Source organism: Salvelinus alpinus, chromosome 30 (genome assembly GCF_045679555.1).
Source record: "Salvelinus alpinus chromosome 30, SLU_Salpinus.1, whole genome shotgun sequence".
Classification (NCBI taxonomy): Eukaryota; Metazoa; Chordata; class Actinopteri; order Salmoniformes; family Salmonidae; genus Salvelinus; species Salvelinus alpinus.
This window is the reverse complement of record NC_092115.1, coordinates 37,574,956-37,589,733: the sequence shown is the minus strand read 5'-3', so window position 1 is coordinate 37,589,733 and position 14,778 is coordinate 37,574,956. Positions and strand designations below refer to the sequence as shown.

The 14,778-nt window shown below is 45.1% G+C and overlaps 1 protein-coding gene across 4 annotated transcripts in view; it reads right to left on the bottom strand.

Moving 5' to 3' along the window:
- Window positions 1–366: 366 nt before the first annotated feature.
- Window positions 367–14,778, bottom strand: part of LOC139559567 (uncharacterized) — a 137,040-nt gene continuing 122,628 nt past the window's right edge. For 3 of the 4 annotated variants that reach the window (XM_071375668.1, XM_071375671.1, XM_071375670.1), the window contains exons 8-14: window positions 11,310–11,446; window positions 9,918–10,039; window positions 7,794–7,911; window positions 7,069–7,392; window positions 6,479–6,683; window positions 5,729–6,224; window positions 367–5,155 (exon numbers count right to left, since the gene is read on the bottom strand). In XM_071375668.1, coding sequence (XP_071231769.1) covers window positions 4,151–5,155; window positions 5,729–6,224; window positions 6,479–6,683; window positions 7,069–7,392; window positions 7,794–7,911; window positions 9,918–10,039; window positions 11,310–11,446 — 2,407 coding nt within the window. In that variant the 3' untranslated portion in view covers window positions 367–4,150. The remainder of the gene's footprint in view (window positions 5,156–5,728; window positions 6,225–6,478; window positions 6,684–7,068; window positions 7,393–7,793; window positions 7,912–9,917; window positions 10,040–11,309; window positions 11,447–14,778) is intronic. The other variant, XM_071375672.1, reaches the window with a different exon arrangement.

Here is a 14,778-nt window from a genome sequence, read left to right as displayed (position 1 = left end):
TCTATAGTAAGCACTACACAATCGAGGGATACTACTACAGTGTGTAGTATTCTCCAGTATACTACAAAATTCTCAAGGGATAGTACAGTGTGCAAAAGTCTATTTTAAGCACTACATGATCAAGCGATACTAGTGTGGAGTATAAGATTCTACAGTATAATACAGTTTACTACATAATTATATAGAATTATATAGTAAGTACTATAGTATTCTATAGCAAGCTGTAGTATTTGTTTTACGTGGGTAACCCACCCGCAAACCTACGTGTACGCATACACACACACACAACATTCAAAGTTAACACACAATTGATTAGTGAGATTGTTTCATTGGAGACACGAATAAGAAAAGACCACCTGCCAAGTGTGACATCTCTTTAAAACATATTATTTTTTATTCAAATTTACAAAAAATAAAAGGAAAAATACAACATAATAAATACATTTACTTTATTCAGCACGCCATCTTGGAATTTGATCAACATCGTGCAGGAGTGATGAAGTCCCAAAGGGAGACTGAACCTGGGGTCGTCTGGTGGCGTTCCAAGTTCATGACCTTCTACCCTCCAGAACACACACAGAATATAACCACACACCCCTGAAACACTACATGTAAAGCATGTCAGGACCTGCCATTAAATGCAGTGTATTTTCATTTGCATTTAATTGCGTGGGTAAATGGTTTGATAAATCTCCTGACAATCTCACTTTCCTCTCTGACTAAAGTGGGGGGGGGGGTTGACCAGGAATGGGAAACCCCGGTCCTGGAGTGCCCCCGCGACAGGAAGCGACTGATTCAACTAATCATGCCTTTGATTGGACCAATTTGGTGTTTGGATTCCTTTCCTCCGGAGGTGACATAATCAGTTCAATCAAGTAGTTAAGTGACGGCGGCACTACAAGCCAAGGCCTCGCCATCTACAGATCAATCAGCTGGAGCATCACTCTGATTTAGACCAATCAGCACAAGCAAAACACCAAGAGCCAATCGGCGCTGGCTAACCATGTTTCGGGGGACATAAGTCATTATTCCACAGTAGATGATGCACCAATCAGTTTATAATTACGACACACACATATATTACATTATCTATATTTATAGGTGTGAACTACATAACATATTCCACAGCGTATGTGAGGGTGTTTTACAGGTGTATGTGGTTATTCCCTGTGAATAGGGCTTGACTAGCCCTGATATGGCTAAACTCTATAGTCCTCAAACTCAACTCTGGACCTCTAAGTCAGAGTTCCACTGTGTTTTTCATTGTTCCCCTCTAATCAGGGACTAATGTAGACCTGGGCAATTCATTATCAGATAGAACAGAAAACCAGCAGGTTCCGGACCTCGTAGGGTAAGAGTTGAATAACCCTGCTCTATAGCCTCCACTATGGTGTCGAGACTATACAATACTATGGAGGCTAGCCATATCAGGGCTGGAGTTTGACCTGGTCAGACCATGCGTTCTCCAGGGTCCCGCTCCCCCCCCCCCCCCCCCAGAGATTGTGCACTACTACAGTAGTCCTGGCAGGGTCCAGTCAAGTCTTTGGCCCGATTTGAGTACATTCAAAACGCATCCCTGCTTCCGCCCATTCTCAAAGTAATAATCACTGATCTAACACAATTTGATAGGTGAAAGGAAGGGTTCCCTTTCATAGCTTTGACTTGTCAAATCAGTGATAACTCCAAGGAATGGAGAGAGGAAGGGTGAGTTCTTAAAAGTATTTCAACAGGACCTTACACAGTGACACAGTGTGATTGTGGACTTTTATGGTGATTGTGTAGACTTTCTCTTTTCACTAGGGGTTTGTCACAATCTGAGCCAATGTTAAGTTAACAGTGCACAACTTTTGGGCATGGCACATAAAGTCTGAGCTGACAGGAGTCTCTATATGCTGCCTCGTGTCCCTGTAAAATGTGGAACATTTTACGGGAACACTGAGCAATACTATATATGTATTCTTTGGGGTCAGTTCCATTACAGCTCCAGTCAATTCACCAGATGGGTTGTGACAATTGCATTGGAGAATAGAATACAGCACAGGGCAGTTTTCATGGTACAGTTAAATGGTTTTCAATGGAAACTGAATTAATCGAAATGCTGGCTTAGAAAGCTACCTCACATAACCTTGCATGCCAGGCTTCTAGTTCTAGTCAGATACATGGCTGATGAAGAAGAGTACCTCACAAGTAATCGAGTGCGCATGTTCTGTACAACACTTTTTGCCAGGTTAAAGACATATTTAAATACTTGGCTTTTCCACAATAATGTTGTGTTAGGCACACAATATTCTGGTCTGTCCTAATGTAAAGTACATTGTGCTAGTTTAGTTTAGGTCAGGTAAATCAAGTCCAGTCTGGTTGAAATATGAATCTAGGCCAGGTCTAAGTTGTCCCAACAGTGCTCTGTTCAAACGTGACAGTTTTTCCACTTAAATTTTTTGAACAATTATCTTCTCTTTTAACAATGGTATTCACTGATATTTACAAATGCATGTACATACAGTAGAACAGTAGTTATTGTCCATAGACATCTTCTTAAAAAAAAAAAAAAACTTTATCTGACATTATTCATTGTCTAGTATTGAACGCCACACAGTATAAAAGTGCATTCCAGCTGAAAACCCAGCTCATTCTTAAATTGACCTCTAACCTTTGACCATTACGGACGGGGCCCAGTTGTTTCTGTTCGCTGGGTCTGCTGGTTTTCATTCTGACACTCTTCACTGATAAATGGAAGTTATGGATTGGACGGTTAAGAGTTTTCAGAGTGTGAATAGGTGGTTGAGATTGGTTGAGATTGTTCTCAAATCATGCAGACTTGGTCCTCAAGACATGTTGATTGAATAGACGGAGGTTTTGCATAAAAAATAGTCATGTCTCTCCTCTCCTCCCTACATACAGTAAAATAATCGATTTAGAAGAGATTTATTAGATTCATACATAGATTCAATGCATCTTGTTAATACTTTTGCTTTAGTGATTTATTATACAATCAATGCCTGATAACACAAATTAGTCTTTAGTGTGTGTGGGTGTGTGGGTCATTCCATCATTTCGGTGCCTTTTGAGAAGTGGAACTTGGTCATAATAAACTTTGATTCCACCTAATTAGAGATTTTTTTTCATCTTAATAAAAAACATGTTTTCCCATCTCAAAAAAACTATAGTAAGTGCCTATTAAGTTCCAAATAAAGTAACACGTTTGATCGTAACAGGGTTGACTGTAACAAAGTTGCCTGTAACAGGGTTGACAATTTCATCTTAATTCAGCCATAAATCCCCTTATGACAGGGGGAATGGTAGCTTTTCTGTGCAATAGAGTGTGGCAATTGAATGCAAGCTTCACAAAGAAAATAAACATGTTAAAAAATATCTAGCCTGTGTTTGTAAACACAACAACACTCAGCTAAGCCTGGGAATATCATATCCCTTTTTTTCTTCTCACAATGTGTATTTTCCGGTGATACGACTTTTTCAGAGATTTAAATGATTAATCGTTTTTATTTGGAATGAAGTAGTGAGTTGAATTATTCACTTTTTTGCCTCTGCGGATGGTGTAAATGCAACAGCTTCTGCACAATCATCTCGCTTCCTCTCTCTCTCTCCTTCTTTGTCTTTCTTCTCTATCCCTCTGTCTTGTTCATCTTATATCCCTTTCTCCTCTGTGTGGTACCCTAATTTTCCATACTTCCTTGTTGAATGTTTTGTCTTGCTTGCACATCACCCCCCCCCAAAAAAGTATTTGTTTCCAATTTCTCTCTCTCACATACACACCCTCATCCCACACACACGCAAACAAAGAAACACATTCGCTCACTCCCTCTCTCCTCTTTCTATAGATGTAGAGCTGAATAAAAATCCTGTCTTGGATGTTTAGGTTGTTTCTCTTTGTCCAGACCACTTAACAAATTGTTGCTGCTTAGTGGCGAAACATCATGCACATTGTCTCAGTATCTGTGCTCACACATATCAGCCTTTCACCACTTATTGCTTTAAATTACATCAATCACTTCCTCCCCTGCCCTTGCTTCCCTGGGCTCATTTTTATCTGTCTCTTTTTATTACTCTCCCTCTTCATCTCGCTCTCCTTTAACTTCTCTTCCCATTATTCTAACTCTGCTTGCCTTTTAATCATTCTTCCACCCTTCCCTCATTCTCTCTCCTTTTTTTCTTCACCCTCTCTGTCTTTCCCCTCATCTCCAGACTGCTCCTCTTTCTGCCCCTCCTCTTTTTCAGCCTCTTTTTTGTTGTTCTCTACCCCTCCCTCCCCATCCTTCTCCTCTTGTTTTTCTTCCTCCCTATCTCGGAACAGCTTGGCTAGCTCCTGAAATTGCGGACCCCACTCCTCTAGTCCTCCTCCCCACTCCTCCTTCTCTGCATCCTTCTCTCCCTCACTCTCCAGCGAACTGAGGGAGCCTGCACGTGACCCTGTGCCCTCCAGCCCGTACACCTGCACTGAATCATAGGGAGGCTGCGAGGGGTCAAAGGTGACCTGAGCCAGACGAAGGCGGAGGAATTCACCCACCCTGAGGGCCAAGGAGTGACCACCTGGTACTGGACCCCCTCTCCCCGCCTCTATCCCTGGGACCCACCCTGCCCCATACCCCATGATGCCCCCATATGCGCCCCTGGCCTGCCCTGGGAAGGGCAGCATCTGGGGGGTCATATCCCTTCTTCCTAAAATGTATGCCCCAATACCCACCCTGTCCCGCCAGTCAGCCATGAAACCTTCTGGGTACATCCCCCCGCAAGAAGTGCCAGTCAGAGATATCCCTCCGCCCTCCCTGTCCGGCCTGGCCACCACAAAGTTGCTGCCAATCTCCAGCCCTCCCCTCCCCAGGCTCCCAGGGTAGTCCTGCCTCTGTCCCGCTGCCTCCCCCTGCAGGACACTGGTGTAGTTGCGGGCGGCTGACTGCTGAGACTTGCTGTCTGGGCCGTTCGCCCCAGGGCCTCCACCTCCACCACCAGAGGAACCTCCTTCAGCTAAGCCGGAGCCGGTGCGTTTGGGGGAGAGGCCTGCGCGGGAGGCTCTGCGGCCCGCCATGGGCAGGGTGGCCGAGTCACACACCCAGGCACCTCCCTGGCCAAGGACGGAGCCAGAGCGGGTCAGGACCAGGCTGTGCTCCCTCTCCCGGGGGAGGGTCTCAGACTGGACCTGCAGGGGACGGGGAGGAGGGTCAGTCAGGGACAGGGGCAGGGCAAGGGAACAGCGCTGTTAAGTGGAAGTAGAAGATAAAGGATAACAAGATGTGATATTGCGGTTGAGAGGAGAGAGAATTGTAAGGGAACGAACGGAGAGATGAATTGGAGAAATAATTAAAGCAGATAGCCGGAGCGTAAGTAAAAGGCCAAAAGAAAGAAACAGGGAGATAAGGGAGATGAGGGAGAGAAAGGAGATGCCGTGAAGGAAGAAAGCGAAAGGCAGAGAGACAGAGGAAGAATAGACAGACGAGAGAACAGAGTTGAGAAGGTAAGAGAAGCAGCAGAGGTTAATTGAGCACTAGAAAGAGCTAGTAGTGCACTGTGAGAGGAGGATGAAGAAGGAGGAGAAAATCAAGAGACAAAACGTTAAAAAAGGAAAGAAGGACAGAAAGCTTCTTAAATCAAAATATTAAAAAAAAAACATTCATCATAATCTCCCCTCAGAATCATGTTCAATCAGCAGTGCAATAAGCATACCAAATGATAACATCTATTCACTGATTGTGATATACAGTGTGTCTCTTACCAAGTCCACTGAGTCCTGACTTTGGCTCTGCTGCTCACTGCTGTTCTCGGTACAGTTGCTCATAGCTCCCCCGCCGCCTCTCTCCTGGCTGTCATTGGTCCGCGGTGTCCCTCCATCTGAGGTGCTAACCCCGCTCTGTGGGCCTGTTCCGTCTCTGCTCTCTCTGCTGCTCATTTCAGCCGGGCCTATGTACATGGCCCCTGGCTCTAGGGCCCCCACCATGGCCCCCTGATTCTGGATGACCAACGAGTGGTCCGGCTGGCCCCCAGGGAAGCGGTAGGCCAGCTCAGCCAGGCCCGGCTCAAACTGGCTCCCTGGAGTACGTCGGAGAACAGGTAGGGTATGGCTGCTGTAGCAGAGGCGGCCGTACATGGGCCCTCCAGGGCCGGAGTAGGCCGGGTCCAGAGTTGGGTTCTGGGCCCAGCTGTAAGACTGGGCTTTGTCCTGGACGTGCTGGGAGTAGCGTCTGGGGGATAGAAGATAGGGTGTGACAAGGCTAGACTACATGTTATAGCATGTTACAGCAGCTTTACACAGAAACAAATACCATTGAGGGATAACATAACATAGACATATATCACTCAGCACAATAGACCATGTTTTTAGATAAGAGGGTTATTCATTTTGAGGCAATAACTGATCTAAATGGATCAATACAGTCTTAGCGAGACTCCTGAGAACTCTTGAGGACTGGAGTTTTGTCTGCCTGTGTTTCTTCCCAGTACAGCTTTCAATGAAACACACACTCACATGTTCCTGCTGTCCAGGGTGCGGTATACCCTGCGTGAGCTGTGGGGGGCGCTCTGGAGCGCTGCAATGTCGAAGGCGGCCGTGTCGGCCTCACCCCCACCCTCGTCGTCGTAGGTGATGATGTTCTCCCGCACATCGTCCTCCTCCAGGGGGGACAGAGAGTCCCGCTTCTGACGACGGAGGGACAGGGACAAGGCACTGACCGCTGGGGGTGGGAGGTGGGGAGGGAGAGAGAGAGTAAACAAACACTGGAAGGGGCAGATTAGAGTGTTGGTATAGCATATCTCTGCCCTGCATGCTAAAATCAGTAATTGACTTAGAGCCACAGCCAGTCAGACATAGATACAATGTGTACTGTACTACCCCAGTCACATTGGAATTGGAACGACGTAGGCATTCAGGAGGTTATTCCCAGTAAAATTCCAATCCAATTTGATGTAAATTAGGTTTGTGTTTCCCAGTAAAGTAACTAACCAACTAATCATCAAGTCTTGATTGGTTGGATAAGGTGTGCTAGTGTGTTGTAATGACAGCCTGCAGTGCACACCCTGTGGATCTGGGTCTCTGAGACCAGGATTGAGTATATTTACCCAGCAGAGTAGCAACACAGGCCAGGATGGCCAGCAGGGCGGCGGTGCTAAGCCCAGGGGAAGGAGAGGTGGACTGCTGGGGGACACACACAGTCTCTCTCTCCCACTCCCAGTCTCCCTCCGTCTGCCTCTCCTGCCTCTCCTTCTCCCCAGCCCGGGCCCCTCCTCTCAGGCAGGGGCAGACAGACACGGTGACCGTCCCGGTGGAGGTCAGGCCAGATGTCCCGTCCCTTAGTACCAGGGGGACGTGCAGCGTGAGGGAGGAGGAGGAGGAGCGGGAGAGGGGCTGCAGGGGCGACAAGAGCAACAGGGTGGCGGTGGGGCCTGGAGGAAGAGAGCGAGACAGAGGGAAATACAACATTAGAGGGGTAAAAAAAAAACAAGTAACACAACTGAATTTAATTGAAAGAAATCTCTACTATATAATGTTATTCCCACAGCTTCCCTCAGAGGATGTGTCTGAAAGCATTGGGAAAAGATGGATGTAGAGTAGAGGCAAAGGTAAACAACAGGGGAAACAAAAGGGGAGGAGGATAAAAGATGTAAACATTTGAAGGCACGGAGGCTGTGAGATGGATGGTATAGGCGATAGGTAGAGACAGAGAGAAGAGGGGGGAGAGGAGTGTGTGTGAGAGAGAGGGGGCCAGACAGAGGGGGGGGAGCGAGATGGGACGTGTGTGTGAGAGAGAGACGTCGAGAAAGAAAGGGAGAGAGACTATACACACCTCCACTGTCCCTGATGCTGAAGTTGAGGGCGACGCTGGACTCTGGAGGGATGCTGAAATAGACAGCGCTGTCGTTCCCTCCCTCATCTCTATCAATCGCACGCAACACCTGCACCACCTGAATGGAAGAGATAAGAGAGAGTGTGAGACCAGACACAGAGGAGGAACGATTGGGAGGGAGGATGGGGGAGGGGGAGGTCGGAGAGAGAGAGACACACAGACAAGAAGAGAAAGAGAAAAGAGAAAGATAGATAGCAGCAGAGGTAGAAGAGATAGGAGGGGGATATGAGAAAAATAATAGAGATTGAGAAAGAGTACTTTGTAACAACGCATTCCTTTAACTACCGCCCACATCCCTGCGCAAGAGTTCAGCATTTACCTAATCAAAACAAACAGACTCTGCTAGATAAAACCTTTAATACCAAGTAGGAAGTAATTAAAGTATATCTAGCCATAACAGAGTAGGGAATGACTGGGTTGGCTTTCCGTATACAATCTACTAAGCCTGGGTTCCCGACTGTGGAGATGCACTTAGAAAATAAATTATCTTATTCGATCTAGTGAATATTATCTCAGTTTAAACCATTGGGACTCTCTTAAAATACTGCCTGTGGAGAACAGGCAATACAACATACCTCTTTAATGGACTTTAGAGTGCATTAGTGCTAGTGCAGTGATTCAGACCAGGAATAAGATGTTAGAAAGTTTCTGAGTTATGCAGTAGCTATGGCTCTCATTTTGAAAGGGTTTATACATTATAAACTTTATTTTCTCTCTTTTAATGTCTTTATGAAAAATATACATATATTTTCAGATCCATTATATACTGAACAAAAATAAATGCAACAATTTCAAAGATTTTACTGAGTTACAGTTCATATAAGGAAATCAGTCAATTGAAATAAATTCATTAGCCCCTAATCTATGGATTTCACATGACTGGGAATACAGATTTGCATCTGTTGGTCAGCGATACCTTAGAAAAAAGGTAGAGGCGTGTATCAGAAAACCAGTCAGTATCTGGTGTGATCACCATTTTCCTCATGCAGCATGATACATGGAAGAACTGGGACATTTTCAGGTCCCAGGAAATGTGAACAGATCCTTGCAACATGGGGCCGTGCACTATCATGCTGAAACATGACTTGATGGCAGCGGATAGATGGCACGAGAACGGGCCTCAGGATCTCGTCACGGTATGTGCATTCAAATTGACATTGTTGTGTTCGTTGTCCGTAGCTTATGCCTGCCCATACCATAATCCCACCGCCACCATGGGGCACTATGTTCACAACGTTGACATCAGCAAACCGTTCGCCCACACGACGCCATACACGTGGTCTGGGGATGTGAGGCCGGTCGGATGTACTGCCAAATTCTCTAAAATGACGTTGGAGGTGGCTTATGGTAGAGAAATTAACATTACATTATCTGGCAACAGCTCAGGTAGACATTCTTGCAGTCAGCAGGCCAATTGCACTCTCCCTCAAAACTTGAGACATCTCTGGCATTGTGTTGTCTGACAAAACTGCATTAGAGTGGCATTTTATGGTCCCCAGCACAAGGTGCACCTGTGTAATGGTCATACTGTTCAATCAGTTTCTTGATATGCCACACCTGTCAGGGGGATGGATTATCTTGGCAAAGGAGAAGTGCTCACTAACAGGGATGTAAAGAAATGTGTGCCCCAAATTTGAGAGAAATAAGTTTTCTGTGTGTATGGAACATTTCTGGGATCTTTTATTTCAGCTCATGAAACATGGGACCAACACTTTACATGTTGCGCTTATATTTTTGTTCAGTGTACAACAGTTGGCTGATGGATTACTTCCCTGCAAGACGGTTCCTGTAGATTCGCAGATCGTGAGACAGAACAACAAAGACACAGGCACACAAAAGCGGGAATAAACACAAGCACAGATAGAAGGAACAGATGGACAAAGACAACAAATTACTGGAACAGAGACAACATGGCAATGTGGAAAAAGCAAGACAGAAATATAGGCAGAAAGACGGAAGCGTGGACTAAATGATCGAAGGAATTGACAAGAACATTCAAATACTTTTTACACATGCACGCCAGCACACACACACACACACCCACTCTCTCTCTCTCTGACTGACCTGTCCGGTGGCTGATGAGTCACACATGGCTGTTGTGTATTTTCTGTCCAGCTCGGGAGCATTGTCATTCAGGTCCAGCGTTTCTATGGTAACCACCACTCTGGACACCTGGCTGGGGTTGTCTGGGGGAGAGGAACCAGGGACATCTGTGTCACTACAGAGAGCATTTCACGACCGCAGAGTGGCCAACGCATCTCAACTCTGCTGATCAATCCGCTAGGGTGTCCTCGTGACCTAGCTTACATGGTTGCCTTCAATAGATTTGGTTTGAATCTAAAGTAAACATAGCATTTGTCATGGGATGTTTTATCAATCTGGCTGAATCTGGGTGTTATTGTTATATTTTAAGATTGAGCGTTGGAATTAGGGCCTCCATCGCTCTCTTTCCACATCAAACTGACTTTTCAAAGCTTCAGCATCAAACAATGACAATATGCACGTAAGGAGAGCCGACAGTCATGCAAAGCAGTTATATCAGGGCACAGTTTAAATGGATTGGGACGGAGTCCACACTGCATTCACACACCCACACACACTTTGGAAGGCACTGACTCATAGTTTGGACTGCTCACATGAGTCCACACACAGATTTCGGCCCGTACACACACACACACGCACATTTTTGGGTAGTCTCTTTGGACTGTGTTCACACACTCTGAGCAGTAACACCATGTTATGGACGGAAGCCTTAGGTCCACATTGCAGGCAATGAGCTCCTAGTGTAGTGGCAGGCAATGAGAGCAGAGGAGAGAGGCTGCCTCTGGCCCCTGAGAGAAGAGACAGTTAGCAATACTGATACCGCCTCCAACGGTCTGGTTACTCTATGGAGCTCATTAATCAACTCTGGCAGCAGCATTACAACTACTGAAGACCCACTGCCACACCAGCCAGTAGCACTGCCTAAATAAAGACTAGCACTGTCACCACACTAACCACTACTGTTGGTACTACTGTGTTACCACTAACTGATATGACTTTAAGGGGTTCATTTGGGATTTTTCTTAGCTGGTGGAAATGGTAGTTTAATTAGGATCTGTTGTCTCCCATCCAAGGTGGTCGCCCTCCATTGATTCCCCCTAATTTCACACCCGGTGCTAACATTGCTATAAGCCCTGCTACTATCACCATGAATGAAGCATTGGGGCACTACAGTGCTGCTACTGCTAGTACCACTGGCACTGTGTAGCTAATATAAGCCATCAAGACATATCAAGTAAAGCTGCTTAGTGGAGTGTATTGTATTTCAGCTCTCTACGACTTCATTTTATGAGGGTTTATAGGTGTAATGACTTGGGTGAAAAGGTAGACTATAGCTAGACTATAGTCTAGCTATAGCTAGTGTAGAGTTAAAAACTCCTAGCCCTAAATGATGACAAAGTTGTGCCCTCTGACCTCTCTGCGTGGCGATGACGGTGATGTTGTGCCATTGTTCGCGCTCGCGGTCCAGCTCCATGGCCGTGGTGATGAGGCCGCTGTCCGGGGTGATACGGAACAGAGCCTCTGGATCTGACTGGGGATCAATAGAGAACCTGGGAGAGATGGAGGGGGGGGGGGGGGGGGGAAGGTGGGAGGAGACCAAGAGAGAGAGGGGCAGAAGAGAGGGAGAGAGAAAGAGGAAGATAAGGATGAGAGGATATAAATGGCCGGGGAATTACTATCGCAAATTATCGTAGTCGATACGAACTCATTTGAAGTGGATCTGACTTATCTAAATATCTCAATGAACGTTCTAACTACCGTTCATAGGCGGATTGGCCGTCTGACAATTCTGGTAAATGCCAGAAGGGCCGGACCCAACATTTATACATATAACACTTTAAAAAATGGACATGGCCAGGAGCCCATGAGCCAGTTTTTTTTATGACTTTGTAATAATGGTCATGTTGTCATAATCATCCATATTTGAGCGTTTCGCTAACCAGTGGGCAACGGCCGGCCCCCCTATCAAGATGGGCTGGCCCGGTTTTCTGATTGGTGTTTCAGCCTAGCTCAGTGCTTTCTGCGGTGGTGGGGGAGCCAGTGGAAAATACGGAGCGTAGGGGTTGGTAATGTTCTCTAGTGGCGCAGCGGTCTAAGGCACTGCATCTCAGTGCAAGAGGCATCACTACAATTCCTGGTTTGAATCCAGGCTGTATCACATCTGGCTGTGATTGGGAGTCCCATAGGGCAGTGCACAATTGGCCCAGCGGTGTCCGGGTTTGGCCAGGGTAGGCTGTCATTGTAAATAAGAATTTGTTCTTAACTGACTTTCCTAGTTAAATAACGGTTAAATAAATAAAATAAAATAGTTGTGCCAGGATTGGCTCAGCGTTCTGTCACTCATGGGGACACTACGTCACTGCAAAATCTACAGGGAGAGCTCAAAAATTCAAGCCCACTAAGGCTCAAGGTCATTGGCCACAGATAAAACAACATAAAATTACATTTATATCAACCGTAGCTTTGATGGGACTGATCATGTCAACATCATACTTTTAAAATCTTAGCTAGCAAGCTAGCCGTTATCTTCATGAATCAAGTCCAAAATCCTTCTCAATCGTTGTCATATGAAGAGAAATGATAGATAAAACCTAACGGTGCTCATAGGCCCTTGGACATAAACATTACACAAGTTGTAAATTGCAAATTCAACAATGAGTGGTTTGGAAGGAATCAGTGGCTAACTGCAAGTGTTGCAAAGCAATCACTAGCCTGCTATACAGTGGACTGGGTGTGTGGTCCAAGTCTGGGTTTAAGGGTCTCTTTTCCAAGCTTAAAAGTATAAACATTAAACATTGGCCATGCTATCAATCCAGCATGACTTCTGCTGCTCTCAAAACAAATGGAAACTAGGAACTGGGAAATATCAGACTTCAGTGAGTTCAAGACAACTGGGAACTCGGAAATAAACAAGCCCCGACTGGGAAAAAACGTTTTGAATGGTCATCCAACTCGGATTTGCAAGTTGGGAACTGAAGCCTCTTTCTAGAGCTCCGACCTGAAGATCACTGACGTCATGATTCGCCTTTGTTTTTTTCCCCGAGTTCCCAGTTGTCTTGAAAGCGCCATAAAATCCAGAGAATGCCAGACTTTGATGACAAAGTTTCATGACACAATTTGCCCACAAGAAGGACTGCCGCACCATCTTCCTATTCAAGTGGGCACAGCACAACAAGGTGAGTCCAAAAAGGTATTGCATGCTGCTGTATATATTATGTAATATGCCATGGAGATATGCATACTGTAGCTAACAAAGTAATACTAAGTGTATGTTGTGTAGTAAGCTGTTAGTAGCCCATGTGCCTCACCCTAATAATTTGCTCCCTTTTCCCCTCATAATTTATCCTACTGTTCTGACTTGGTGGTGCACATGTAGCCTATAGCCTGTTTTAGTGAAATGTCATCATCAAATATTGTAAGAGCTTTCATTGTCTTCTTATATGCCCCCTTTATTTATCCTACGGTTCTGACTTGGTGTACAGGGAGAATACTGTAAGAACGGCCCATGTTCTGAATTCTGCCACTGTACATTTCAAAAGTGCTGAACAAATAGTTATATTGACTAAGTCTGTCCTAACTCGCTCATTATTGTCCTAATCAAAAATTATGGATTGCCTCTTGGATCTGCTTGTCATCCCCTTATGCCTTAGTTTGTATATCTCAATTGTCAGTAGAAAAACACATTTGTTTAAGCAAGTCAGCCATATCAGCCATGTTTTTTAAAAGGCAGTAAACGAGGCTGAATAAACTCTTTCCCTGCCAGACAAGGCCCTGCTGATAACCAGGTGTAGCAGTGGTAAGGATTCACTACATGGTGCTGAAAATAAAGCTCTGCTGTTGGGACAGTTTTATGTAGGCCCTAACAGTTTGTGGGCACCGTTTGTCACCGTTATAGTGCAATTCATGTATTGTTTAGTGTTGTGTTGTGTAGTGGCTTTTCTGGCATGCATTTAAAAAAACAATTGGTTTGCCCCACCAAGATTTATATGCTAAAATCGCCACTGTGTCAGTCACTCAGTCAAAACGGAAAGGTGTTGCCGAAAAAGTAAGAGAGCAAAAAGCACTTGAGGCTGATGCTGCTAAATGTGTGAAATTAAACAACTTATTTGCTACAAGTTCAGGTTCTGCTGGTTTGAGTGCTCTGTCTGTGAGAAATGGCAGATAAGCTGCTGTAGTGCAGTCGAGGTAGGAAGAAAAAGGAGAAAGACACATTTACGTACACTGACACAGCTCAGGTAGTCTACTGCTGCCAGTTAGGCCTAATATTTTGCCTGTATATTGTATGAAATATATTTCATACCAATTATAGTAGGCTAATTAGTGAAGGGAGGATTCGGAGGAACATTTAGATACTAGGCTACCTGCAAAATAGTCTAACAAGCCATTAGATTGGCTTTTATAACATTTAGGTAAGGCAATAGCCATCTATTAGACATTTATACAGTCCTTTTCGTTAAACACAAGTCATCATATATAAAGGTCAATTGGGGCAATACACCCAGTCACTACAAAGATACAGGCGTCTTTCCTAACTCAGTTGCCGGAGAAGAAGGAAACAGGGATTTCACCATGCCAATGGTGATTTTAAAACAGTTATAGAGATTAATGGTTGTGATATGAGAAAACTGAGGATGGACCAACAACATTGTAGTTACTCCACAATACTAACCTAAATGACAGAGTGAAAAGAAGAAAGCCTGTACAAAAATAAAATATTCCAAAACATGCATCCCGTTTGTTGCAAAGAAATGTACTTTTTACCCTGAATACAAAGCGTTGTGTTTGGGGCAAATCAACACATCACTGAGTACCACTCATCATATTTTCATGCATGGTGGTGGCTGTATCATGTATTGGGTAAGCTTGTCATCGGCAAGGCCTA